The 26,967-nt window shown below is 42.2% G+C and overlaps 2 protein-coding genes and 1 long non-coding RNA gene across 5 annotated transcripts in view; 1 reads left to right on the top strand and 2 right to left on the bottom strand.

Moving 5' to 3' along the window:
• The window catches only part of spsb1 (splA/ryanodine receptor domain and SOCS box containing 1), a 9,450-nt gene extending 7,907 nt beyond the window's left edge, over positions 1 to 1,543 (bottom strand). The window contains exon 1 of the mRNA XM_050065968.1: positions 1,342 to 1,543. The gene's annotated coding sequence lies outside the window, so the exon portion shown is untranslated. The remainder of the gene's footprint in view (positions 1 to 1,341) is intronic.
• A 2,190-nt stretch (positions 1,544 to 3,733) lies between these two features.
• LOC126403469 (glycine N-acyltransferase-like protein 2) lies at positions 3,734 to 21,862 on the bottom strand. 3 transcript variants are annotated; one of them, XM_050066152.1, is made up of 6 exons: positions 20,574 to 21,862; positions 10,693 to 10,800; positions 10,475 to 10,616; positions 8,916 to 9,039; positions 8,386 to 8,783; positions 3,734 to 8,239 (listed from the first exon to the last, which is right to left on the bottom strand). In XM_050066152.1, exons 3-6 carry the CDS (start codon positions 10,578 to 10,580, stop codon positions 8,196 to 8,198), a joined length of 672 nt encoding a protein of 223 aa, XP_049922109.1. In that variant the 5' UTR covers positions 10,581 to 10,616; positions 10,693 to 10,800; positions 20,574 to 21,862; the 3' UTR covers positions 3,734 to 8,195. The 3 variants fall into 3 exon arrangements, with proteins under 3 accessions (XP_049922109.1, XP_049922110.1, XP_049922111.1); XM_050066153.1 differs by lacking the exon at positions 20,574 to 21,862 and having other exon boundaries at positions 10,693 to 11,506; XM_050066154.1 differs by lacking the exons at positions 10,693 to 10,800; positions 20,574 to 21,862 and having other exon boundaries at positions 10,475 to 10,685.
• On the top strand, positions 19,407 to 25,861 carry LOC126403470 (uncharacterized). Its single transcript, XR_007571317.1, has 2 exons — positions 19,407 to 20,184; positions 24,985 to 25,861. It is a non-coding gene; the product is annotated as an uncharacterized LOC126403470 (long non-coding RNA).
• The last annotated feature ends 1,106 nt before the right edge of the window (positions 25,862 to 26,967 follow it).

The raw sequence follows: 26,967 nt of genomic DNA, 5'->3' as shown, positions 1-26,967 counted from the left end.
CCCCCCCCCCCCCCCCCCCCCCCCCCTCCGTGGCAAAGGGCCACTTTACAACGCACACAACATGCTCAACTAAATCAAAACTAACACAACAATGAGAAGGTCTTCCCACATTTACCTTGGACTTCAAAACAAACATGCCCATTAGGAGTTTAAAAGGTGGCTTGTGGAGGGATATATTTGGACCGGGATCCTGGCTTGGCCTGGTCGGGGTTCCTGGGCCCCTGGGTTGGTTTGGAGCTCATTAAAATGCAAGAGGAAGGGCTCGCTGGATTTGCTGAGCCAAGGAAACACTTGTCTGTATTGTGAGGCCCAATTTAGACCGGGCCCACCTGAACTTCAGCTCTAGCTTGTTTGTTGACCTGCTGAGTACATTAAGCTCAAGGTTTAACCAAAGGCATTGTTTGGGTACAAAGCTTTAAAGTGTTGCGCAGAATACAGTCATTTAAATGTCCTGTGGTCAAATTAAAAATATGTTTGGGGCTTTAAAGGGGCTTAGGTGAAATTTTCTGGGTTTGCCATATTCACAGGGACAGGTCATTGTGGAGGGTGTAGTCTACAATGATGTTCAAGTGTTACACATTACATTAATTGGTCTATTCTTACTGTAAAAAATGGCTGGTGAAAATACATCAGTAAGGATACTGATGTATTGGTATAATGGAAGCAATACAAGTCAGCAGTGGCTAGCTACAGCCTCCAACATGGCCATAAAGTTAAATTAACACCTCTTTAAAACTAAACATAAACTTATATTAACTTTAATTAAAGTAAAATATGTTGTCTAATGTATTGTAGTTTATTATTAACGTTAAATATATCTAATAAACCGCTAATTGAGAGTATGAAGGCCTTCTGGACAAGTTAACCCATAATAGCTTGTCATGCTAGCTAATGTAAAAGCAGCCTAATCTTCAATAAACTGTCGCGGGCCAGGTAGCCGTTTGCTCCCGTCTCGTGGAACCGTCCACGCGCGACCCCAGAGAGGAGCAGCGCGTGAGTCGAACGTTACCAACCGTCGGTTTTTGGAACGTTGTTTCAGTTGAACCTGAAGACCGACCGCGCTCGAAACGTTAGTTACACAACAAGCAGCACAAACCGTGTTAGCATCAACAGCAACAAAACATGGCTAATGTTAACGAGGAGCGGAGACACGAAACAACCCGCCGCTGCCCCAGAACCGGACCTTTGGCTCGTGACAACGCTTCGCGGGTGTTGTTGTCGATGTCGAGTATGTAAATGTGATGTAAAGAGAAACACAGAAACCGAAACAAGCGCGTCGGCAGCCACCATATGAGCAGAGAGCAGGGGGAGAAGGGACTGAAAAGCACCCAGCAAACAGACCTTGGTAAGTTGGGGAACAACACAGTGGATGAGACCGGGAGGAGGCTTCACGAGCTTCACCTACTCCATCGTAGTTTTCAGTTTCCTTGTCGTCTTAATTACCTTTTACCATTTCAGGCTGGACATGAATTAGGTGAAATGATGATGGCTGCTCGCTAACATCTCTCGCATCACGTGGTCAAATGCTCCCAGCTGCTATGCTAGATTAGGACCTCCCTACTGACGGTCTCAGCGAAGTTGGTTTCATGTTGGTACTGCAGTTTGTGCAGATGTTATGTTCTCTGTGTGTGGTTGTTTATTTATTAATGAAACTATGAACACATTTTAATTTCACTGCTGATTTTAAATTTTTCTTAAAATTATTTGCATTTATGTTTATTGTATTTGATAGGGAAAATGCAATTTAACATAATTCCAATACAGAGTATGGGACTGATGTGTTGCACAGTTTATTGCTATTGCTAATTTTCAGCTCTTGCCCCTAGTTAGACTTTTACATGTAGACCTAAAATAGAGGCACAATAAAACCACATTCCTTGCTTTTAGCCAGCACCTGACCTTTGTTGTGAAGGATTTTAAATCTGTTATCAGTCTGTTTTCAATTAGTTGACAGCCCTTTATGGAAAAAGCGGATTGTCCAAATTTAGATTTACGATTTGCATACTATAATTTTGAAAAATTAAATATATTTAATTTTCCTCCATAAGATTTAGGTCACATTTACAAACACTTCACATGCAAAGGGCCTCACACTCTTTTTTTCTTTTCTTTAATTAGCACTTCTGATTGGTATTTATGTTTTGTCTTTTTGGTTTTCTCAAAAGATTTTAACATAATTTTTCTCAAATGATTTCATCACCCTAAAACCCCTTGTGTCATTTTAGTGATGATAATAATAATAATAATAATATTAATGATAATAATAGTCATCATCCAGTGTTTATTCAGGCCAAATTGACTGAGCATTAAGCTCTTTTACAGCAATGCCCTGAGTTCACATTCAGTGGTACACAAATATACATAATAGCAATCGCAATAAAGTAATGAAAAAGCAGGAGCACTGTAAAACAACCATATCATCTAGCATACACTTGAAATAATCTCATATTAATGACAATAAATCATGAATAATTCTTTTATCAATAATAAAGTTTCATGTAAAAGGTGCTCATGGTGACAAAGACTATTGACTTTTAAAACTGTCATTGCATGTTTATATTTGCATAAAAAGGAAACACAGATGCACATTACATTTTAGATAACAGTATTTATTAAATTTAGAATATGTGGTTGTACCTACATAAAAATATCCAATCAAATACTGAAATGTCACGTATTATTAAAAAAAAAATAGATAAAGAGATTCCTTCATTTGACCAGCATTTACAGAACAGAAGCAGAAAATTATAATAAAATCATATTTTCATTGTCTTCTCTACAGACTGTATATACATTATTATTATACACTATGGACAGAAATAGAAACTACTCACCCACCAGCCTCTTCCCAATACAAAACTAACTTCAGTCCAGTGCATCACTAGCACAGGATCCTTTTAATGAGTAACCTGGGCTGCACCGAGCTCTGAGCTCCCATGCTGATCAGGTCAGGTAGGACATCACACATCAACTTCTGTTTATTCACGTCTGTGTTAGTCTGACATTAAGGCAAGACGGTTTACTTAAATCCTTAGTTGAAGGGTCGCAGTTATGTTACATTCGCGGACGAATAATTGTTTTTGAACGACTCTTAAAGGGGAACACCACCTAGTTTAAGAATTCCAGTATGATATTTCCATGGCCCGGGAAATTTCATACAATATTTCTGAACATGAGCTACTCTAAAACCAGAAACCACAGAGGTAAGTCTCAAAGTTGTGATGTCATCACGTATAAAGTCTGGAGCTGCTCCACAGACAATTAATGGGAGTCTGATTTTGTGGACTCACAAAATGTTTGTTGTCTTTTTATACCCACAGCTGAGCTTAATTTAGGGGTTTTTAGTGCCGAAAAGAACAGGGTCCACACAGTTTAATACATTCAGCGTCATACGTGCGTTTGGCCATGTCATCAAGCTAGTTTGACGTCTCTGTCAACAGCTGTCTGTTAGTCACTCACTCTACAGCAGGAAACAGCAACTAAAAATAAATGCTCGGTGCCAGTAATTCACTGTACTTTAAAATCAGGTGTGTTTTTTTACAAACTTGACACATTTGCGAGTCACTTGCCGTCCATTCAGAATGAACCCACAATCCACTTTTGGACCGTAACCCACCAGTTGGGAACCACTGTTTTAGACCATAGGAATAAATGTATGGATTTTGAACATGGGTGTAATTCCCCTTAAAAGAGGGGTCGCCTACCTGCGACTCGACTCGCAGGTAGGCGTGAATCTAAAATCCTGCTTGTGTATAGTGCGTGTGCAGTCGTGCTTAAGAGCCAGGTAAACTCCTAAGAGACGCTGCTCCAGACTCTCGTTCAGACTCCACTTCAGCTGAAGAACTAGTCGTTCATGGGCACACATGCACTGAGGTGAAGAACAAGCGAGAGCTGCCACTCATTGAGAGATTGTTGTTCACTGAGCTAACCCAGTAGCACAAAGCACAGACACTGAGCCGATGAACAAGTCATACACAAGGACGAACCCACACTGAGCCGTGAAGACACAGAGACTGAGACACACTGAGACAAACCTCCATGGTGGGTTGTTGCTCTCTCAGATCGCACTTTAAGATTCTTGTTGTATCAGGTTTTCATTTCTGTAGCATGAATTTGTTTTGTGGTTATTCTGTGAGGTCTAGTGTGTAGGATTTAGTGACCTACAATGGCCAGGGTTAGGTTTGTTTGTTCTGGGCTACGGTAGAACAACATGGCGGACTCTCTGGAAGTTCAGCTCCTTTGCTCAAAAGATTCACTCTTTTGAAAGACACATTCACAAATGACACAACACTAGAGAGGGATCAGACGCACACAAACAAAACATGAGCTCATAGATATGTCTGGTTTCCTGACAAACACACACACCCTACATGACCAGCTTCAGCTGGGGCATGACATTATCGACAGCACCAGTGAACCATGATTGCTCACACACTGACACAATGGGACACTTTGCTGTTACACTTGACCTTCAGGCCGTGCAGTCCCTCGCTGACACGGTTTCAAAAAAGCAGAAAATGACGTTAAGACGAGTGGAGATCCTAAACGTCAGTCACTGCTGCTCAGCAAGTCAAAATCACACTCCGCTGACTGACACAGTGACCCCAGGGGAATGTCGAGTATGGTGACTGACAGGAGATTTGGACTGACAAGGATGATGCAGCCTGCACGCGTGACCTTCATGAGCAGGACGACTGATGCAGTCACTCCTCATCTTCCAAGCAAATGTCATCAGTAACAGGAGCTCCTTTACAGCAATACAGTTCATTCATAAAAGGAAATGGAAACAAGCACAGTCATTTTTTCCCTGTAACGAATAATTGTCAGCTCCTATTTAGTGTTATTTTGTGTAGCAGGCACTCACAACTATAAAAGGCTGCTCAGAATTTCCTCTAAATCTGCAGCCCTGTGTGAGTCACTGCATACACATGCACCAAATTTCACCTGAGTGTTGGTAAATGTTAGGACAATGTTGCCATCTAGTGGCTCCTCTGGATCAGACACCTCCTGCCTGAGGTTCAGAGCCTCACACTAGGTTATTAACTGTCTGCATAAAGCTGCACTTCATTCATTTATCACTCATTCAGAATAACAGTGCTTACAGAGTGATACAATACATGAGGCGCATGACGGCACACGTGCTCATCCTGAACAAGTGTTAAAAGCTGCAAAGATGAATGGGTGCCTACTGAATGAACATCCTCCCTCTCCTCACTTCCTTCTTAACTTCAGCACTCATGCAGATTTTCCCCCCCGTTTGGCATCTGATTTCTCCGTGACAAGGACTGGAATTAATAGGACATTTAAAATGACCTTATTTGTCCACTGTGCGAGGCGTCTGAAGGTAATATGGCTCGTTTTACATCCTTGGTGGGGAACATAGCTCGGCGGCTTAAATTACCTTCCCATCAGCTCGTCTCCCAGTGAAAATCCCATTTTCCCATGCGGTGATGGTGCAATGTGCTGAGCTTGGTGATATCTCAGGGCCCCTCCACAGTGGAGGAGGGGAGCGCAGACATGCTTACTGCCTCCCTTTTAGAAACCATCATTTCAGCAGGATCGATAGTACGTCCCACTCCACGGCTGGCAGAGTGCACTGCCTCTATGGGGGGGTAGGAGGTGGAGGGTGTCGGTGGGGGTTATGTGTGGACAGCAGCACCAAGGCAAGTCCGAGCAGCACTTGCAGCCAAGGTGAATGATCGCATGCTGCGTCAGACACTCGGCTCCTCACTTGATCTGAGATGCAGTTTCTGAGGAGGACCAGTGGGTGGATGCTGTCCTCAAGTGATGGTTGCAGTTGCAGGCAACATACTGATGAAGCCACAGAACTAGTTCAGCCGTCAGGTACTTCATGTTCTCAGTTTTTTTTCTGCCTCTTAGCTGACTCACGAATCTGCATTGGGATGAGTAAAGATCTGCAACTGATGCAGCCTGCATAAACCCCTCCTGATGCTGTTTTTTTTTTTTTTATCGTCCTACACCTCTTTGACTGTATTGGAGGTTGGGCACTCAAATAGATTCAAGCTGTAGGTGAGGAGACATCTCATATTTCAGTAGACGGCTTGCAATATAAGACCTGTGCAGTCCAGCTTGGTAAAGCAGAAATCAGTTATAAAAATAATCCTCAGTTAGAGTAGAGCACACGGACAAAGGAGTGTAGAAAATCATTCACTCCTACGATACTGACCTGTATTTATTTTTTAACCTTTACACAAAATGTTAATCTTCAGTCTAGTGCACTGAATTTACACCTGGTGCTGCAGCTAACCATCATTTGCTGTATCGATTAAGCTCTATAATTAAACTATTTTCTCAATTAACTGCTTAATCATTTTAGTCCACTGGTTCCCAACCTGGGGGTCCCGACCTCTCTAGGGGTCGCTAAGGTTTGACAGCTGGTGTAAGAAAAAATTTATAGATAGATAGATAGATAGATAGATAGATAGATAAGTCTTATGTCTCAGCATTTACTTCATTTCATTCTTAAAAGTTAGATTATTATTAAAGATATGAACTTATTACAGAGTCTCTCAGGGTAAGGACATAGTGAAGACCTGAACACAAGCTATATTCACAGAACCTTCACTCTGTGCTTAACAGGCTCGTCTTGCTTTAGAAAACTATTCAGCTATAACAAACAAAGAGCTGATAGAACAATGGCCGAGAGTCAGGGAGAAAAAAAGAAAAATGAATATGTGAAAAAAAGAAGCCTATAAGTATGTATGATTTTTTTTAAAAACAAACAAAAAAACATAACCGTATAAAGACGTTCCTAACAATATCAGGAAAACTCTTCTCCAATGTAATAATCACAGGAAAATAATCTGCTCAAAATTAATTCACAAACTTTCTGCAGTAATTGTTTTCACCATCTGGGCTTATTGTACAGTTTATCAGTTGTTCTGTGCTGTTGTCGTTATGCATTAAATATGATATGAAATATCCACAAAATATGTCACTTAGTCAGAGGTCATAAGTTACTCAATAAAAGGAAAGGGTCCCTTAAGGAAAATGGTTGGGAATCACTGATTTAGTCTATACAATTTAATAAAATAATTAAAAATGCCTGTCACAGTTTTACAGAACCAAAGGTGACAAATTCAGATGTTAAATTTTTGTCAAACTAACAGTCCAATTGAAAAATATATTCAATTTACGGTGATATAAAATCAGAGAAAAGCAGCAAATCCTCACGTTGGAGAAGCTGGAACAAGCAAATGCTTTGCTTTTTTGCTTTAAAGGTGATTTAAATGAATGATTATCAAAATGGTTGCCAATTAAATTGTTTTCATTTGCTTGTATTGCATTTTGTTTTTGTCCAATTCTGTTTGCATTACAATTTAATCAAGATATTTTACTCTTTTATTTATTTACTCATATTGTCTTATTTATGACAGTTTTCTGCTTAATTTAATCTCGTTGTAAAGCACTTTGGTCAACATTTGTTGTTTTTTAATATGCTGTATGAATAAACCTGACTTGACTTGTTTTAGCTCTATTTACAAGTTTACTTTAAGATGATTAATAATATTCCAAACCAAACATGAAACACTCACTAATTATATGAAGTATTAAAAGGATATGGTAATTTGTGCAACTTGATTAAAACACAGATCAACATTTCTATAAAGAAGCAGCACTAGAAATATACAGGCTCATATTAACTCACTCTTCTAGCCACGTCTTTGGATGCACACACATTAGTAAGCATGTACTTAGCGTGTACTCTACTTGTGTGACTTTGAGAAGAGCACTTTAAAGCGAGGAAAGGGTGTCAGTTAAAAGAGGTGCACCACTGCGGGACGGGGGGGATGTGGATGGGACAGGAGTGTGTGGTGCAGTACGAGCATCCCCTCTGCTCAGATCGCTGCTCATTTGTCAAGTTGCCTGCCTGCAGACTTGAATGGTGCATTGCTGCTAAAACACAGAGAGGCAATCAGCAGTGGATCAGCTCACCTCCGGGGAGGGGTCCCAGGTGGACGAGAGCCTCTTTGGGTGATCTGCAGATGAAGGGGGTCTTTACCTCGGCACGCTCCGCAGAGTCAAACTGAAGTCTTGTATTGTCCGAACAGCATTATTTCACAATGAAGGACATTTTTACAGAGTAAAAAGGAGCACGGCTGGCGTATTCATCACATCCACCCTTAAGCCACAGAAAATGTTATTTTTGAGTTTGTTCTACTTGCAGTTCGCTGTCAGAAATGGACTAAACTCTCTAAAGCGCTGCATCCCCTGAGTACTGCAGGGAAACAGAAATCACAGAACAAGAAGAGCAGCTGTTACATTTTCCACTTCTACAATAAAACATTGCTTTTCCTGCGTGGTTTCAATCATCCAACTAGACTTTACTGTTATTATTTCTGCTCATTCACACTCTGTCCTTACATATTAGCAGCACTGAGATCTCCTCCATACTGGGACACGTAGAGAAGCCGAGTGAGGTCACAGCGTTAATGGTGGCCTGGTTCTGTTGGTTGACGTGGCAGTAGACGGGTAAACCCGCAGAGCCCATCCTGCGGATCAGAGCCTGAGACAGAGCCAGGAGGTGACCGGCCCGTCTGTACTCTGGTAGGGTGTAAGCCATCCTCAGCTCACACAGCTCATCAGACAGCATCCAGGACACAGGCCGGCCCGTCTCATCCGTCACACAGTGGTTTGGCAGATGGCGGATACAGGCTCTCACGTGGTTGAGGCTCTCCTGGCTGCCTCCGTAAGGCAAGTGTGTGTCAACGAGCTCCGCGTGGGATTCGTCCAGAGTGGAAATTGGCAGCAGCAACACCTTCCTGTTCGGCAGAGAAAAATGTGAACAGAAATTATGAACATAAATCAAAGAAATGCATATCGTAGTTTCTATTCTAATCATCAGCCACAAAAAATAATGGAGCTGAGGTCATGAAAACATTTTAGAAACTCACTCTTGCCTGTGCCTATTCTGCAGGCTGCTGTAGATGAAGGTGTTATAACCCCCATATTCTGTGATATCAAGCCCACCGAGAGAGGCGAGCTCTTTGATGAGATGGCAGTGTGAGTTAGGAATACCTTTCAGAGACACAAAAACAAAGTGACGATTTGTTTTAATTTACCTTCATCATCATGGCTGGGAATGCATCGATGCAACTTTTTTCTTTCCTGATGCTAAAGCCCCAACTCAGAGTATCTATCTACACAGAATACCAATTGCACACAAGAGCTCCCCTTTTCCCACAATTAAAATCTGTACAACACACTGCATTAGAGCTACAGCGATTCACCGATTAGATGTTCACTGTCAAATCAATCACCAACTAATTTGATAATCGATTAATTGCATCGAGTAATTAAAAAAATCATAATTCTCTGATTCCCTCTTCCTACATGTGTTTTTTTTCCTGGTTTCTTTCCTTCTCTGTGACAGTAAAATGAATGTATTTGGGTCGTGGATCAAACAAATCATTTGAAGATGTATTCTTAAGTTTCGGGAAACGCTGATTGATATTTTTTGCCATTTTATAGATAAAATAAACGACAGATTAATCGAAAATGAAAATAATCGTTAGTTGCAGCTCTACACTGCTTAGACCTCACTGGAATTATTAAAAAAAAAAAGTAAAATGAGTCAATGACCTGCTGTAAGAATGTAACTCATAGCAGAGACACAAAATTGTTATAGACACTGTATTTATTGTAGATCAATTGTGATACCTGATCTGCTTAATAAGGTCAGTATCTGTGCTGATATTACTCCAGCATATCAGATCAGTACCTCCCTAATCATGGCATGGGGCACACAAAATTACATGTAACAGAACCATCTGATTGTGAAAAAAATCACATCATGTAGTTGTTGTTTTACAATATATTAAGGTATTTGCACTGATATTTAAAACCACCTGCTGTGTTGCATTATATTGACTCAATGGACAGCCTGTTCTGAGCAGCGCTGCCAGATGTACAATAATTACTGTATTTATATAATAATTTTGCTCTCTGTATGATCAATAATGCAAAAAAAGTGCCATAATGTTCAATAACTTTAATATTACATTAAAGTGATGTAATTTTCTGAACTTACCAGACTGTTCTAGCTGTCCTTGCCTTTCCCTATTAGTCATTATATCCACATTACTGATGATTATCAAAAACATATTTTGCAAAGCACCGATAGTCAACCCTACAATATTATCGCAATATTGATATCAAGGATTCTTCTACCAAAATATGGTGATCCTTAATTTTCTCCATAGCCCCCAGCTCTAAACACAACAGTTCACTCCTGTTTGAGTAACGCTCACGAAAAACTAAAGTGACTGAGCCTTTTTTAAGATTAAAGTATATATTTGCAGACCATCTATAAACATTTAAATATTTGCCAGCAACTAACAAGGTTGGGGCAGACTGCTAGACAAGAAAAGTACATTGAAACAAACTCACGATCATTACATCGTTGGCTCCCGTCTTTCAATGCAAATGTCATGCCTTCATTCTGCCACACTACCTCTGAATATGAGTCCGCTCCTCCAGTTTACGACTCTCTCATTAAGCAGCAGACTTCGTAGAGTTTCTGGGATCTTGGTGAAGACGGTGCAGATGTCAGGAATCATCCCGGAGATGCTGCTGCTCTTGCTGCTGCTGAAATGCTTCACAGGCAGATATAGACATCAACAGGCCACTCTGGAGGAGCCCATAAGTTATCTCTGTCCCCGTGTGCCATACCTGTTTTTGACGGTAACAAATGGCAGTAGTGAATGTAGGCCAGGAGTCAACACATATCTCCAGATGACACGGATTGTTGTGGAGGATATGCAACACTCCTCCAAGAACCTGAAACGCAGAACACAATGCAGCAGGGAAAAAGACCAAAATAACAAGCTGCCAGCCGACTGCAGATGAAACTGACACAAATAACACCAGAAACCATATTCAGTCGAGTGGAACATTTTCTATTAAACACAAAGTTGTTTTCAGCCTTACGATCACACGAAATTAATGTTTCATTTAAAGAAAAAAACAAAAGAGAAGCATTACAGTGATGGACTGTGGCAGCTCCCTGTGAAGGATGTTTTTTTATCAAAGTCAGGTCCTTGAGTGTTTTTAAGAGGATCATTTTGTATGTTTTTTTTTGTTCAGTGTAAAGAAATGCAGTCCAGCCGTGACACTTAATATTTACAGGTGTGTTTTAAAGGTATCTAGATAAGATGAACACAAAGTCCAAAGTCTTTATTCTCTAGTCAGAGAAATATTTACTTAACCTGCACTATAAGGTGCACATGTAACTGCATTCACCTTAAAGGGACAGTTCACCCCAAAATTAGAAATTCATATTTTCCCTCTTACCTGTAGTGCTATTTATCAGTCCAAATTGTTTTGGTGTGAGTTGCAGAGTGTTGGAGATATCGGCTGTAGAGATGTCTGCCTTTTCTCCAATATAACTGAACTAGATGGCACTCAGCTTGTGTCTTGTGTCTGTGGCAATGTCTCTTTCCAGAAATCATGACTAGGATACTGAAGATAATCCACAGACCTTATTGTGAGCAATTTCATGTAGGAACTATTTTCTTTCTACACCTGCAAATCGCAGTACTACACCTGCAATTCGCATCGTTGTGCAGAAGGAAGCGTGCATCTATTCATGACAGCGTGAGATGTAAACATTAGGGGGCCGTGTCCATCAAAGTGTTTTTTTTTCCTTCCCTGAGGCCAGTGTATTTTTTTAATTGTAAGCAAAGGGAGCACCACACATTGCTTCACTACAAACCGAAGCAGTGTGATGAGGCGCTGGACGTCTGTTCTGCGCTAAATGCTGCAGGTTTGATTTTTTTTTTTTTTGTCTTTTTTATGAGTTGAAAAATGTTCAACTTTGGAAAAATGCTGTGCTTGTCATTGTAGCTTTTTACTCAGCCATCCAATCACAGTAGAGCTTAGATCGGGCCCAAAAAATCCAGCCTGACCCCACCCGAGCCCGTGCATGTTCTGTCCGAGCCCGGCCCAGCCCGTCCCTTTAACTGTAATTATGAGCCCAAGCCCGGTTTAAACCCGACATGTTTTTTTAAGGATACGAACGTGGATGTTGAAAGCTGACTCATGTCTTTCTTTCCATGGCAAGCCTTCGTCATGTGCCTCTTAAGTGTCGAGGTCCCCAACTTTTTGCTGTCATATACCAGCATTGTGCTGCACTTGGTACACTCAACGAAGCCGTCACACACGTTGTCACCGTCGACAACTCACATGTGCGCGGCCAGTGGCGCCGCCAATAGCTCCTTCATGAAACTGCTCACAACCAACTCTGTGGATTATCTTGAGTAACCTGGTCATGATTTCTAGAAAGAGACATTGCTTTTGAGTTTTCCAAGAGTATTTTTTGGCAATTTGAGGACCACAAGCGGCGTGCCATCAATTTCCATTATATTTGGAAGAAGGCAGACATCTCTACAGCCAATATCTAAAACACTGGCAACTCACACCAAAACAGTCTAGATTGATAAATCTCAACAAATTGAAAATATGTTATTTTGATTCTGGGGTGAACTATCCCTTTAAATACAAAAAATGCTTAAGGGGAATCAAAACAAAAACATGTCACAGAACAATTTTCTTTTTATACTGTAATATAAAACAGGGATGCTTGAAATTGATATTATGAGTGTGTGAAGGCCTAATGAAGGCTGCAGTCTCCCTGAGTTAAAGCTGATCTGTACGTTATGTTTTGCTACAACACCTCTGTAGAGAGCAAACTGGCTGCTGCTGACACCGACAGCTGATGGAGCTGCTGCTCATTCGCCACAACAGAGCAGCCAGCTGTCAGAAGTTCAGCCACTCACCATAATGCCAATCCATCATAGACCCTTTTACTACTATCTCTCATACTGAGGGAGAAGCTGATGAGTCCTCGCACTTTATATGTTTCACATATCGAGCTCTGCCTTTCAAAACAGGATCTTTAATATCACGATGAGTAATGTCGCGAGTGATTCTTTGATGAAACAGAAAAGAGTGTTTCCTTGTTGGTGAAATAAATGATCTGTGGAATAATGAATTCACAATTCTGAATACAGAGCAGTTTGTGTGCTTACCACCAGGTTTGGCCTGTTTTGTTGTTGACAATGTGTCTTTTTCACTCCACTTGGCCTTGGGAGGAATCTGCTCAGCTTTACAAAATGAGGTCAACAAAGAAGCACTGGCACAGTGAAACACGCCACACACCTTCGACAAAATCAGGATCCCATCATTCAGTCTATCTCTGTGCCAGACTGTCTGAAGTGAGCACAGACAGAAAGTTTTTGTGAAGTTAATTCATTGCTAGCTTCCATTGGCAATGTCAGGTTTCCCCTGAGAATATTCTTTATAACCACCTAATCACTCATGCACGCTGAAATTCTGTTTTATTTTACATCTCGTCAGATTTTCAGAAATAAACTCCGCTATGCTGTACGCCCAAAAGAGACGGAAAAATCTTCACAGCGCCGCTTTTTAATCTACAGTTTCAAAAGACCCAGGAGTCAGTCGTCAGTCAAGGCAATTCTCCTCCTTGACTGAGGACTATTGAGAATTAGTCTGAATTGATGTGTAAACCAAAGCAAGCTGCTGAGCTTGTGAATCAATGTGTCTATTATCTTTTCCGGACAGATCAATGGAGCCGAGGAATGGGCTGTGAATGGAAAAAAAAAAAAAAAAAGACGCAAACTCACCAGCCAGTGGTTAGACTCGACTCCATTATCTGCACATGTCAAGACTGTCCATCCCTGATAGATAACCCCCATTTCTTTCATTTGAGCATAACGTCCGGTTTGATACCGGCACAAAAATCAATCACTTATTTATGTAAACATTTCCTATCAACTGGGGAAAAAAAGCTAATCGTCAGGCAGTTTTCCCAGACCTTAACGCTAACCATAAACATGAGTGAGAGCCGTGTATGTACACATTCAATGAACTGCATAAGATGACTCAACTTTAAATCTCTCATATGATCTATGAGCCTTAGCACACATTTACACACTCTGCCCTTGGCCGGGCTAACCAGGGAGAATATTAAGAAGAGTGCGCAGCCAGAGGCGATGAGGTGACAGTAGCCAGGTAAAGCATAGGGAGGTAATCTAATAGGACATGTAAAAGGGCCCCTCCTCATGGCTTATTCATCACAGGGGATGCCATTACTGAGAACGGCGTTGGCTATGTGAGGGATATGCTGGCGGGGGCATTTTCCCCGGTGTCACAGAGTACAGAGGAGAGGACAGATGCTGCAAGGCTCGGCAGACTGAGGCATGCAGATCGTACATGCAGGGAGAGATGTTTCGCTCTCAGCTGATGGATAATTTACATGATGCATACCTATGATTCACACTGACACTGACGGATATGGACAGCCTCGTTTAACTGATCCCCAGTAGTCAGAGATGTTCCATTATGTGAGTTTTGCTGATTCAGCAATCTGACCCAGCAGTGGTGTCTTTTATAAGGGCAGAGGTACAAGCTAATAGGGGGGGAAAGCCTTGATATGATACACAAACTCTAATGTGCTTAAAACAGGTAAGCACACACCTTGTCTTGATGGCTTCAGGGTTAATATGCAGTTACTCATTTTGCACCAGAGGACAAAAAAAATCATCAGGTTCAAGTGAGGGAACAAAGTCATGGGTAAAAAAAATAAAAGCATGGCTCCTGCAGTGAAAGCAGAGAGAGCTGCACTGCTGCAGAGACTGGCCAAGACGCTGATGCCTAAAATGCACAGGATTTATAATGGAGCCACCATTACCCATCCGAAAGCCCATGCAGCGCACCGCAAAACGTCATCACAGAAAGCGGGGGACGCGTAGCACCAAGTGCGTTTTTTGTGTGAAGTAAAGACATTGCAGAAAGAGAAGTTCAACCTTATTGGCTGACTAAATGATGGATGATCTCACTCTCGCAGAGTTGTGCAACGCGCAAAAGACAAATTCCGTTGGTCAAGACATTTCTATATTTTAGCGCACTGCAGAATTGCACCAGTAGAGAAGTGCACCTTGGGTAATGAAAGGCAGGTAATAGGGATTGCAGATTAAGGACGTTTCACTTTACTGAAGGAGGTTTTGCTCCTTTGGGAATTGTGAAAGTTTGAGCCTGTGTTGAGAAAGCAGCTTTCAAATAGCGCCATTCAATGACTGATCGCATGATTAATGCTCATTTGTCAAAAAGCTGTGGTGACCTGTGTGCAGAAATCCTGTGGTGTGTTTCATGTTTCGTGCTTTTTTGACATACGTTGTTAAAATGTGATTCTTAACGATTTCTTATGGGTAAAATAAATTAACCACTTTTTCTTTTTACTGTATCACAGGTGACGATTATTCTGATTTTAAAACGGTGACCATGTCTGTGATTTCCTTAATTTAGCCTGACGCTGTGTAACACTCTCTGATCTTACAGGTACATGTTTTTAAATTAAATTGTCTTAAATACATTTTTTTTGCAACTCATACCAGCAGAAACCCTTTCAGGCATCATTTTCAGAGGAAATTACATTTCAGAGATATTGTGACTAGTTTCAAAGCACACCAGGGGAGATGGCCTCTCTGTGGAGCAAACTGTTCCTCACTAAGGTTTGAACACACTCATATCTCAAAGCAGCTTTTGCTGTAGTGAGAAAATGAATAAAAGGGGATGGAGAGTTATGTGTGCGTGGAGGGGGTCTCTCTTGTGAGGAGTCCTTTACATTGATGATTCTCGCGGGTGTTGGTGGGGGGTGGGGGTGGGGGTGTTGCAGAGGAGGACAGAGAGGAGAGGAGGGCAGAATAAGGATGTGCACACACACTGACCCTGGAGGTTGCGTTCCCCTTTAAAAGTCCCATCCCACTCAGATACGCAGAGCTCATGCAGGATCTGCTGCGGCAGTGGGGGAACACTGCTGAGCTGTGCAGTTTATGCTGCCAGCAAGCGTGCAAAGAAGAGGAGGGGGAGCGAGCGCGTACAGGAGGAGGAGGAGGAGTGAGGGAGAGAGAGAGTGCAAACAATGTCATTCTGTTCAGGAGGCAATGCTGCAGTCAACTTTGCCGCGCCATGAAAGCACATCACCAGCAACCAAGAGGCTCAGAGTGAGTGCAGAGAAGTTTTCCTCCTCTCCGCCCCGTGAACGATGCCGTCCGAGACTCATCTGTAGGTAAACATTTATTTCCTCTCTGGTCTTATTCACCTTTTATGTTGCCTCCTTATGTCTTTGCATAGGATGCTGTACTTCTTAAATCAGCCTTACAGGACTTGGTATACGTATATCGGTGTGCATGCCTGCAGTGTTGGAGCTCCCGGCTGCTTCTGTCTCATCAGTGTCAGCCTCCTCTGCACCAGTAATAACCAGGCAGTAGCCAGCCAGACAGCCAGTCAGTTAGCAGTCAGGCTCCACTGCTCCCTCATCCATGTTTAACACATGGTACAGGCTGGAAATAGCAGCCGGCGTGTCAGATAGCGGCTGGTGGAGAAGACTCTGCATTTGACACAAGGACAAAAAGACTAACCAGGATGCAAAGAGTTCCTTCCACTAGAGGGGACTTTCATCTTTGCTGATTTAGCTTTCAGGAGAGTGCAGACAGACACAGCTCTCTACTTTTCTCTGGTAGTTGTGGGTTTATATTAAGCAGCATGTGTTACCTGTGAATATGATGCTGCACACCGGTGAGAAGGATCCATTGTGTCAGTGCTCTTAGGATGTCGGTGAGTGCTGGAAATGGGGGGAGGATGAGAATGAGGCTACAGTGGCCTGCATGGGACAGGGGAGCTGTGGTGCAGTCATGAAGTTGTGCTCTAGCTACTAGGACTTCTCAGCCATCCTAAAAGTGGACACCAAGGCAGGGTGCAGCTCTTTATGATTCTTTTTGGGAGTTTAACGCAAACTGTGTGAGAAAAAGTAGTGTGGTGCTTGTGCAATCGTTGTGATATGCTTTTGTTTGTCTCTTGGATAAAAGCAGAAACAAAAAGATCTCTCAGAGCAGAGATACGCGTACGCTTGGTGATATCTCTGCAGCAGCAGTATCTCAGCAACTCTCTTGCTCTAAAAGTCGATGTTGCTACTTTTGTTTTCCATGCCATATTGCACTGTCTACGCTCAACCGCGAGCCTTTTCAAAGGCCATGTAAAAATAGTTAGTGGGCGAAAACGCTTCATAAAAAAGTGAGTCAGTGTTCAAAATGTGCTCTGGAACCTGTCTGGGAGGTCTGGATGATGGATCCCGCCAGGTCAGCTCGCCTGTATGCAGGAACGGTCAGCTCTGAGTTCACCTCAGGTAACTGTGCTAAGACCTTGAAAAAGGCGGCCCTGCGTCGTCAGCTTTGTGAGGCAGAAGTCCAAAGCATCTCTCTGGCCTTTGGATTTCTCCCCACTGCAGGCAGGCATGCGAACGCGAGGGAACAGAGTGATTGCAAACTGTACATCAGGTCCGCGCCACATCCGGAGCCTGACATCATCTTGGAACATCTGCAGTTCTCCTGCTCACACTTTCACTGAGGGTGGGTGCTGCACTGCCAGCAAAGGAAATTGCCGCACTCACCTGATGTTCCTTGCACCTCACTTCTGCCCTCCCCCCACCTCCCACCCGCTCTCCTCCTCTTCCCTCCTCCTTCCTCGTCTCCAATTTCTCTACTGTAGTCTCTCTCAGAGGTACAGTTGCCCAGCACAGCGCCTCACCGGCATGCTTTGCACCTCTGTGATTCTGCTGCCCCCCAACCCCTCCTTCTCCTCCTCCTCCTTTCTCCTCCACTCATTCCCCCCTCCTCCCCCTCTCCCCTGCTGAAAAAGTATGCAGCACATGCTCTCACCATCCTCCTTGAGCAATTTGCCTGAGTGAATAGAGAGAGGAGAGAGATAGAAAAAAAAGCAAGAGCCAGTGAGCCAGCAGCAGAGCAGCAATCCTGCAGTGTCCTGCAGCAGCTGAGTTCCTGCAGTGCTGGCCTCTAATAGCACACATGCACACACATCCACACACACACACACACACACACACACACACACACACACACACACACACACACACACACACACATACACAAGGATGCACATCCTTCTCTCTCAGACACAGACAGTCCTCCAGCCACGTGACACAGTGGTGGTAAATGTGAGGGAGAGCAGGCCGTCTCACTCTGGACCGGACTAAGCTGAGTTTAGAGACAGAGGAGAAAGAAATAAACACACACACACACACGCACACGCACATACACGGAGCTCATGGAGCTCCACAGGGAGGCAATGGTGAGATTAGCCGGTTACCCCCCCCTCCCACCCCCCGATGGTGCATTGTCCCGTTCCAGCACTCCAGTTCCGATGATGTAATCAATGCAGCAAGCTTTGAACTTGCTGGGCTAGGGGCTCCTTCGCCCCCCCAACTCACCCCCCCTCACAACTTGCACAGATGCAAGTGTGAGGCCTGAGCTGCAGTCTATGTCCCAGATTGGAAGATTAATAAATTACACTTTTACATGATGATTTAGCTATTAAAGTGCGGAAAAATAATTTCCTATGAGTGGGCTAGCTCAACGACTGTCCATATTTCACTCCCGTGCAAACAGATCATCAGCTTGTGTTTCCATAAATTAAGAACCAACTCAGTTGGTGAAACTACTGCTGGCACTTTGTCAAGACGCTGCTGTGCAGTGCCGTGCCGCATCACCACTTCTAATAAATTAAAGCAACTATCTGCAGGCAAATACGCCTCCTCTGCTCTTTTACAAAGTTGTGCAGCTTCTCTAGATGCTGTCAGCGGGGAAAAAGACAAACCTCCAAGCGGCAGCGAAGTGCTTTGAGTTCTTTCTGGGCGTAACATCATAGTGACTTTGCTCTTTCATTGATAAGGTCATCAGTCTGTTGACGGGCTGCAGTGGAGAGCAGCACCAGTGATGTACAGTACAGTGCTTTAGAGATGCTCAGGAAGCCAGATTGAGACCATATTGTAGCAGGTGAGTTTTGCTGAGCTGGTTCCTGCCGCTGCACCCAGAATCTGCCTAGTGATCAACTTCCACTACAGCAGTGATGAACTGGCATCACCCCTCCTCTAGTAAAAAAAAAACCCCGCTTGCATCAGAGCAGCTCTGAATAATTAGCACTCATGGATGGTGATGATTCTGCACATTTAATACAATTAAATGTGTCAGTAGCTAAATAGACTGAATATACATTTGTATATATCTCTGTGCTGGATCACGTATGGGATTCTTACTAGGCTGCATCAGTAAGTTGCTTTTAAATTCATATTTGACATGAAACATCACAGATCCAGGAAAATATTAATATTTCACAGGTTTTCCATATCTTTGCTAATGCATTCCCTAAGATTCTCACAGTCATGTAATTCATACTGATGGTCTTCAGCTGTAATTGATGTGACCTACTGTGGGTTACTGTGTAAAATGATTTAATGAATCAGCAGCTTTCATTAGTATGCTGTGCTGGTGTCCGCTTTCAGCTTCTGTAAACTGCTCATTCTGCCGTGGTAAAGAGAAAACAGGACGACTTTCTAATAAAACTATGAATGGGAAAAAAGTGTAGCTGATTTTAAGATATTAATTTTACTTGCATCCATTCAGCTTCTACCAAAGAAGACTGAGGTTTTTTGTGTTAGCCAGGAAAGACAGACAGCACTGTGAAGTGCCTCCACCCGCTGGGCCGAGAGGGTGAAGAGAGAAAGAAGTCACTGCCTGCAGGAAAACCGTACTTCTTTATGATCTATGACATAGCAAAGATGATCTGACAAGTCAGTCCAACTCAAAAGTGCTCTTCTCTTTAAAACTTTTTGCCTCAAATCATCTCTGCTTTTGTAAAGAAATCTTCATGTCACACAGAGAGTCAATCTTAATGTACCTTTAAATAATAACTCCTTCATGTGTTGAAGTGCTCAAAGTAAAAGCTGTGTGTGCTAGCCAATTGAAGCAGCAGGCTGAGTCATGCTGGGTTTTTTTTTCTGGGTTTCCCCCCTCTCTGATCCTCTGCTCCTCCCCCTCTGGTCTAGGAGCAGGCTCATACACCCGGTCAGGCTGTTGGTGGCGTGTTGGAACATGCCTTGACTTGTTGTGCAGCCTGAGTGAAGCAGAGAGAGGGAGAGAGGCTCCTGGTCAACAGTTTGCCAGTGTGAAGTGACCCACACAATGAGCTGCTGCACCCGTGGACACACTCCTGTTGATGTCAACACCAGAGTGCACTCCCTGAGGACGAGCGAGGATGAAGGAGCGCCACTGCTGCCGTAGCTGCTTGGTGGTGAGTGTCAAAACTGTGTGTGAATAAAAGCCTCTGACATATAATATTGCAAGTGAGCAGTTCTGTGAGTGTCTAGGTTAATTGTTATTGCAGAGCGGAGCACAGCGCTCCTTTACTTTGAGTAAAAACTTCAGAAACACTAATTAGTATGGGGACATCAAAATATGCTGAAATGAGGCCTTCAGATCTGCTTAATAAGGTCTGTTAGTTGATTGAAGTATAAATGAGAAAATGTTAATTTGAAGTGTGCAGCTCTAAGTGCTGGAGGCGTCCAAAGCCGAGTCTTGATGCTAACATGATGCCATGGTAACTATACAAAAGGTAACTGACTGCAGAGAACCGTGATACGCCCAAACACACAGTTAGCAATCACACAGTGGCACACTAACCTCTGCACACACAGAGCACCACCAGTGACCCTTTCCCAAGTCCCCGGGGAGTCCACGATCATTGTCCGACCATAGTTTGATCCTCACAGGGAAGGACAGCTGTTTTTGTTGTTGTTTTCTCCTCTGTTCAGCCGGTCCACATCAGGACACCCAGCAGGCCGCCTCTCCTTCCTGAAAAGCAAAGACCAAAGAGATAAAGAGTTCAGAGTTTCTCACAACTGATTAGTATCTGGTTAAATACAGTCAGCACGATTACACATACTGTACACAGAAAGGCAGATAAAGACAACCTTACTCTGCTGTTTGTCACACTGATTAGCTCCGCAGTAAAGTCTCATATATGCCTGTCAAAACTCAAATACATTAATCATCCAAGTGACTTGAATGATAATCACTTAGTGTCTTGTGTACTATGATCTGTGTATTTTACATGTGTGTCGTCAAGCCTGCAGATAGTTACTGGGGCAACTCTGTTTTCTGGTAACCAGGGGTAGTGCGCGCAGTAGGTAAGACTCAAAACCGCTGAATTATTAACACACTGCAGTTTGACATACAATACTGATAAGTGAATACTTATGAAACCGATTCTCTCCCCAAAAAATGTTCAAAAACTTTCAAACAAAGGGTAGAAAATAAATATCTTACTTCTGATCATTTTCTATCGACTTAAAATGCCTCAAGTGGTGGTTTTGAATTTTTAAATTGAAATGAAAATATCTAAAAAGCTAGATCAATACTTGTTACTACATCAGCCTTAGGGGAGGCTAAGCTCCAGCACCAGGCGTACAGTCATAGCGCGTGTCAGTGTAGCACTGTTCAGAAACATGGCTCTACTGTAAATACTGGTGTCATTGTTAGCCGTAAGATTATAAGTTTGTGGAACGGGACTGGAGCAGGGAAGCATGACTGTTTGAGCGTCGTTAGCTGACACTGGAACAACCGAGAAATGCACAGCAGAGAGGAGGGAGGAGGTGAGGTGCAGTGCAGAGGGGTGGTGTTTGGTGGCTGGGTGAGTGTTTTTCAGTGTGTGAGGCCTGACAGCAGAGGGACACAGCATGCACAGGAAGTGTAGGTGAGTCTGGGGTTGGGGTGTGTAATATAGTGTGTGTATGTGTTTCTTTTCTGGCGATGTGACGATAAATGTACCGTGTTGTTGAAGAGAAGTGTTGCCTGTAAGGAGTGTATCATGCGAGAGTTCCATGGTTACTTAAACAAATGCCAGTCAAAAGCAGACACTGCATTTTGTGGACTATTACACTGACACTGTAGATGTGACACCTCTGATGCTCTAATACTAATAAATTGACTAATATCAACTCATAATAAATAAATAAATAAATAAATATGTGTAAAAAATGAAATAAAATAAACATTCGAAGCACTGCATTTCTGCATGAGTGTGATGAGTGTGGCACCCCTTTGGTTAAAACTCTGACAGTGTGTCAAGTCAGTACCATTACCAAAATGCCATTTTGTTTGAAATCATTCTCTAACAGATCGTCTATCATCAAACCAAATAAGTCAAACTTACTGACACTTTGCACTCGTGTTTTTCAGGTCATCTTAAAGCTGGAGCTGGCACCTTTCATGAAATTACATTTGTCGTATTTGCTGAAACTGTCACTATAGTATCTACGCAGCAGTGCATCAGATTGCTGATCTGTGAAAAACAAAAATCATATTCTCTACCTCGTCATATTTCTCATAATGGCATTACTGCACATGAACAAAAACAATCAATCAGAGCGGAGGAGTCTCTGAAGCAGCTGTCAATCATGTCAATCATTCTGTGAACTGAAGTCAAACTGTCAAACTCAGCAACTCTAATCAAATAGGAATCATGATATTGTTACTGCATTGCCTATTTCTCACCTCATATGTTTTTAGAAACATGTTTTAGTGTACTGTTCAGCTGTAAAATAAAAAAGCTGGTCTGGTGGGCGGTGCTTGGTGTGCTGCTCCAATATTTCCAACATGGCAGCCGGATCACATACAGTACACTAAAATATGTTTAGAAAAACATTTGAGGAAATATATTAAAAGTGGGCAATGCAGTTACAAAATATGAATTCATATTTGATCAACGCTGCTCGTTTGACAGTTTGACTGGTTCATGAGCCGTGATTGACATGACTGACAGCTGCGTTATAGACCCCTGGTATTTGATTGGTTGTTTATGGTGCACCACGGTCGATCCGAGCAAATACCATTAGAAGCAAACGAAAGAGGAGAAACATGATTTTTTTTTCACAGACCATCTGTCTCATATAATAATGTGTTGACAGTTTGAGCAAATATGATAAGATGTTATTTCATAAAAGTTACCAACTGTTGCTTTAATGCAAAAATATTTATTTGTAAAATAACATTAAATTACTGAAATATTATTAGTGAACAAAACTATGATTCAAATTGAGGGGAAAGGAATTATCTGATTAAAGTAAGTAAAGGGGCTTAAGAATGTGACCATGTTATTATTTACTCATCTGTCAAATATAACTCCACATTATCAAATTCATCAACCTTTATTGTGTTAAAACGATTGGTCAATTGACAGAACATGAATCTGCAGCTATTTTGGTTGTCGATAAACCATTCAAGTAATTTTTCAAGTAAAAACATTTCCTTATTACACATTTTCTGTTGCAAAGATTTTCATTCATTTTATTCAACGGTAAACTGAATATTTATCTGTTGGTCGGACAAAACAAGACGCTTGACCTTGGATTTAAGGAAAGGCGATCAATCATTTATTTGAGAAAATAATTGGCAGATTAATTAAATTAAATATTAGTAGCAGCCATAACCACATTGAGCTCTCAATTATATTTGCACCAGTATCCTGCTACTGCATCATCACACTTTAACTATGTGATAAATATTGCCTATTTTAGGACATATATGTAATAAATTGCAAGCTATTTGTATGTTACCGTAATATCCATATTTAAGCCCATACCTACTCATATCACTATAACCAAAAAGAATAGTCTAAATTATGGTGTATTTAACATGACTTAAAACCTGTCAAACCTGAAAAGCTAAATTAATTCATTCAGTATTCCTCCACCCCTCGCACCAATATTTGTGAACAATTTCCCACTACCTTATTGTCTTTTTTTTGTTTGTCCGATAGTACCGAAATAGGAAGCCACCATTCTGTCAGGGAAGCTGAACCCAGCCTGAGGCCTGAAACATATTTGTGGACAGGTTTGTGAGTCGAGGCGCGTTGCTGCTCCTGCTGCTGCTGTTTGCTGTGTGATGCAGCGAGGCAGCCAGTCATTCATTTAGCAAGCAGGGTGTTGTTTTCACTGGCATTCCTCAATCCTGTATTAGGGATTACATCAAGCCCTGAGCAGCAAAGAATTCCTGTCATCATGTGTTCAGTGAAGGCAGCGCCTGGCTCGGCACACAAAGGGACACAGATGCAGCCGTTTGGCAAACTAAAAGCAGGTCAAGAAGAGGGGTTTCTGTGTTTGTTGGTGCGCATCACCTGTGTCTGTGCGTGTGAGATGGGGGCAGGCAAATAAATATTTAGTGTTAGTATCAGCATCAGAGCATCACAAACATTTTTCTTGGAAGTATCAAATTTTTTTCTTCTGCATTGGATAAGGTCAAGATGTTCCAACCAGCCATCGGGCAAGGAATTTCCAGTTATACAACCAAAAATGCGTCATAAAATGCACCAAGAGCAGACATGTAGAGCTACAAATAGCCTTGCTGCGGACAGTGAAGATACACTCAATAGAGGACGTTTGTCCAACTGTATGTCATCTAAACATCCCTCCTGACACCTCTCTATCTCCTCCATAATTCCCTCTGTTCCTTCATTTGCTAGTGACTGCAGATTGCTCTCTGGTTTCCATGTTGTCCTGTCAGCAAAGCAGAGTCCACAGGGAGAGGACAGTATGGAGTGGTCAGCCGGCCCAAAATAGCACTGCAGCGAGCAAACGCAACTGATAGCAAGGGGGATTTTAGTCCCTAACGTACATAAACACACGGGCACATGCATATTGTGGTACTCGTGTGAACAGATAGCCACACACGGATAGATGACAGCTAAGTCAAACAGAGCTTTTTGTTGCAAAATCATGAGTCATGGTAAGTCTATTCTTAGTTCGGGGGTGTTTGTGTTTGCCCAAGTTGTGTGCACTTAAAGTGATGCTGCATAAAAGGCTAGAGGAGTATCAGGAATCTGTTTGGGAACATGCTTTGGGTCACTCTGGGCAGCCGAGCGTAGACTTATCAATGCAGTTATATAAAACTGAGCTAGGCCTGGGAGGGTGCCGCCTTTTTAAATCTGAATTCAAGATTCCTAAAAAGACACATTTATTTTATTTTACATCACAATTTATAAGGTTATTAAATGGACCAATTCTTACTCAATTATTATCTCCTACTTTTCTTATAGAGCTTCCGGCTGCTGGCATAAGACCACACCATCTCGGGGGGCTCTTAGTGCGAGGCTGTTGCCTTCCAACCACCATCACCAGGAAGCCAGGCATGAAAAGTGTGCCAGACGCACAGGTGGAAGTGTACGGCAAATACCACTCAAGATCCTGCTGGGGGAGAGGCAGACGGAGGGACACACACTTGGACGTGGCTGCTGTGGGTGTTTCTCTGGCAGTGTCTTAGCTGGTTGTTGTGAGGAGTGAGAACGAAGCAATCAGCAAGTATACTGCCGCAGAAATTCTTCGCAATAAGAGGCCCTGGGATCACAGCCGTCACGAGAGGAAGGAAAAAGCCCGTATCAGCACTGTAGCAACCACGGATCCTGCTGCTACTGTAAGTTTTTACACGTGTGCTGACACTGTAGAAATTAACCAGAGCTGAGGACCTGATACAGAATTATCTGAAGATAGATCACCTGAGCGCATGGCCTTTTTGTTAACAGCCTCTACAATATTTACAATTGGATCAGACCATCAAACTTCTTCACTGTGCTGTACTTTTATTGTCCTCTGCTGCCATCTTGTGACTGAACGCAACCTCCCAGCATGCTTTTGTTCTATAACACTGCAGCAATTTCCAAACCCTACAGGGTTTTTTTTTTCAGTGACACAGTCTAAAATCCTTTTCATTCAGAAAATATGGCTCAGCTTTCTATGACTTCAGATTCCTTATTTTTTTTGTTGCAAATGCATGTTGATTTGTCACCAAATTCAATTTTGCTTCATGAGTTCTGAGCACATTTTCTATGGTTGATCCTTAATTTTTCAGTTGCAGCATATTAATTTCTTAAAGTATGTCTGTAAAAAAAGGGTAAATAAAAGTTACATAAAGACTGATTTATTAACTTGCCGTGTTTGTTTTCACAGTACACAAGCATTTTGTAATTATGGAAAAGTTGTTTTTCATAAACCACTTTGCACTGTGTGAAAGCAGCACTTTGAGACCCTTGAAAAAATTTGCCATGCAAACACAGTTGACCTAATGAGTGCAGAGGAGGCAGAATGGCCTGGATGCCAGGTGCACACTAATTTCGGTTTTCACAAACACACACACACACACACACACACACACACACACACACACACACACATACACACACACAGAGCAAACGCAGATGCAGCTGGATGTATAGTGTGCTCCTGATTGAAGATGCAAAATGCTTTTGTCTACAGAATCTTTAGTTAATTTATTGTCGACACTTGACGGAAAACGTTGTGTATTTCGCTCATGTTTGATTCTGATGATAATGCAGATGTCTTTGCTGCAGACTGCAGGGAAAAGACAACGCGCCACTGCATTGCTGCAAACACAAAAAGGAGTTGCAGTTTTTTCAGGGCTGCAGCAATGCAGAAGCAGTAAAATCCTGCTCTCACACAAGGTCGCTGCTTTATGGCTCTGAATCTTTCTACACTTCAAATCTTTGGTAAATTACAAGGCCACCAAAGAATTAACACCTGCTCGACACAAAGCGCCGCAGACATGACTCATTACTCAAAAATGTCTCAAATGTGTGCTTTATTATGGGGGGGCTGTGATCCTAATGAACTGCTTAATAACTAGGACATTTACTTTGAGGTAAAAGGTGACCACCAACAGCACATTTTAATTAAATTTCTATTTTAATTTCATTTAAATAAGCCTTTTATTGCCCAGAATGCAGAGACCGTTTCCGTTCACTGCAGGTGACAGTCTCAGGTTCTCCTATGATAGAAAGCTTACATATTGGTTGTGTAATGCAATGTGTCACTGTGGACTGCCTTTAACGAATTAAAAATGTGCTTCATCTGCATTGTTTAAATTCAGTGTTTCAGATTCATTCAGTTCAGTTAGCAATATAAAAAAGCCTGGGGAATATTGGCAAAATTTATATTAATGTTCTGTGGAATACCTTCATAATAATCAGTGCTGAAATGATTAGTCAATTCACTGATTATTCAAACGA

Source organism: Epinephelus moara, chromosome 16, assembly GCF_006386435.1.
Source record: "Epinephelus moara isolate mb chromosome 16, YSFRI_EMoa_1.0, whole genome shotgun sequence".
NCBI classification, from domain to species: Eukaryota; Metazoa; Chordata; class Actinopteri; order Perciformes; family Serranidae; genus Epinephelus; species Epinephelus moara.
This window is presented reverse-complemented; position numbering and strand designations above follow the sequence as displayed.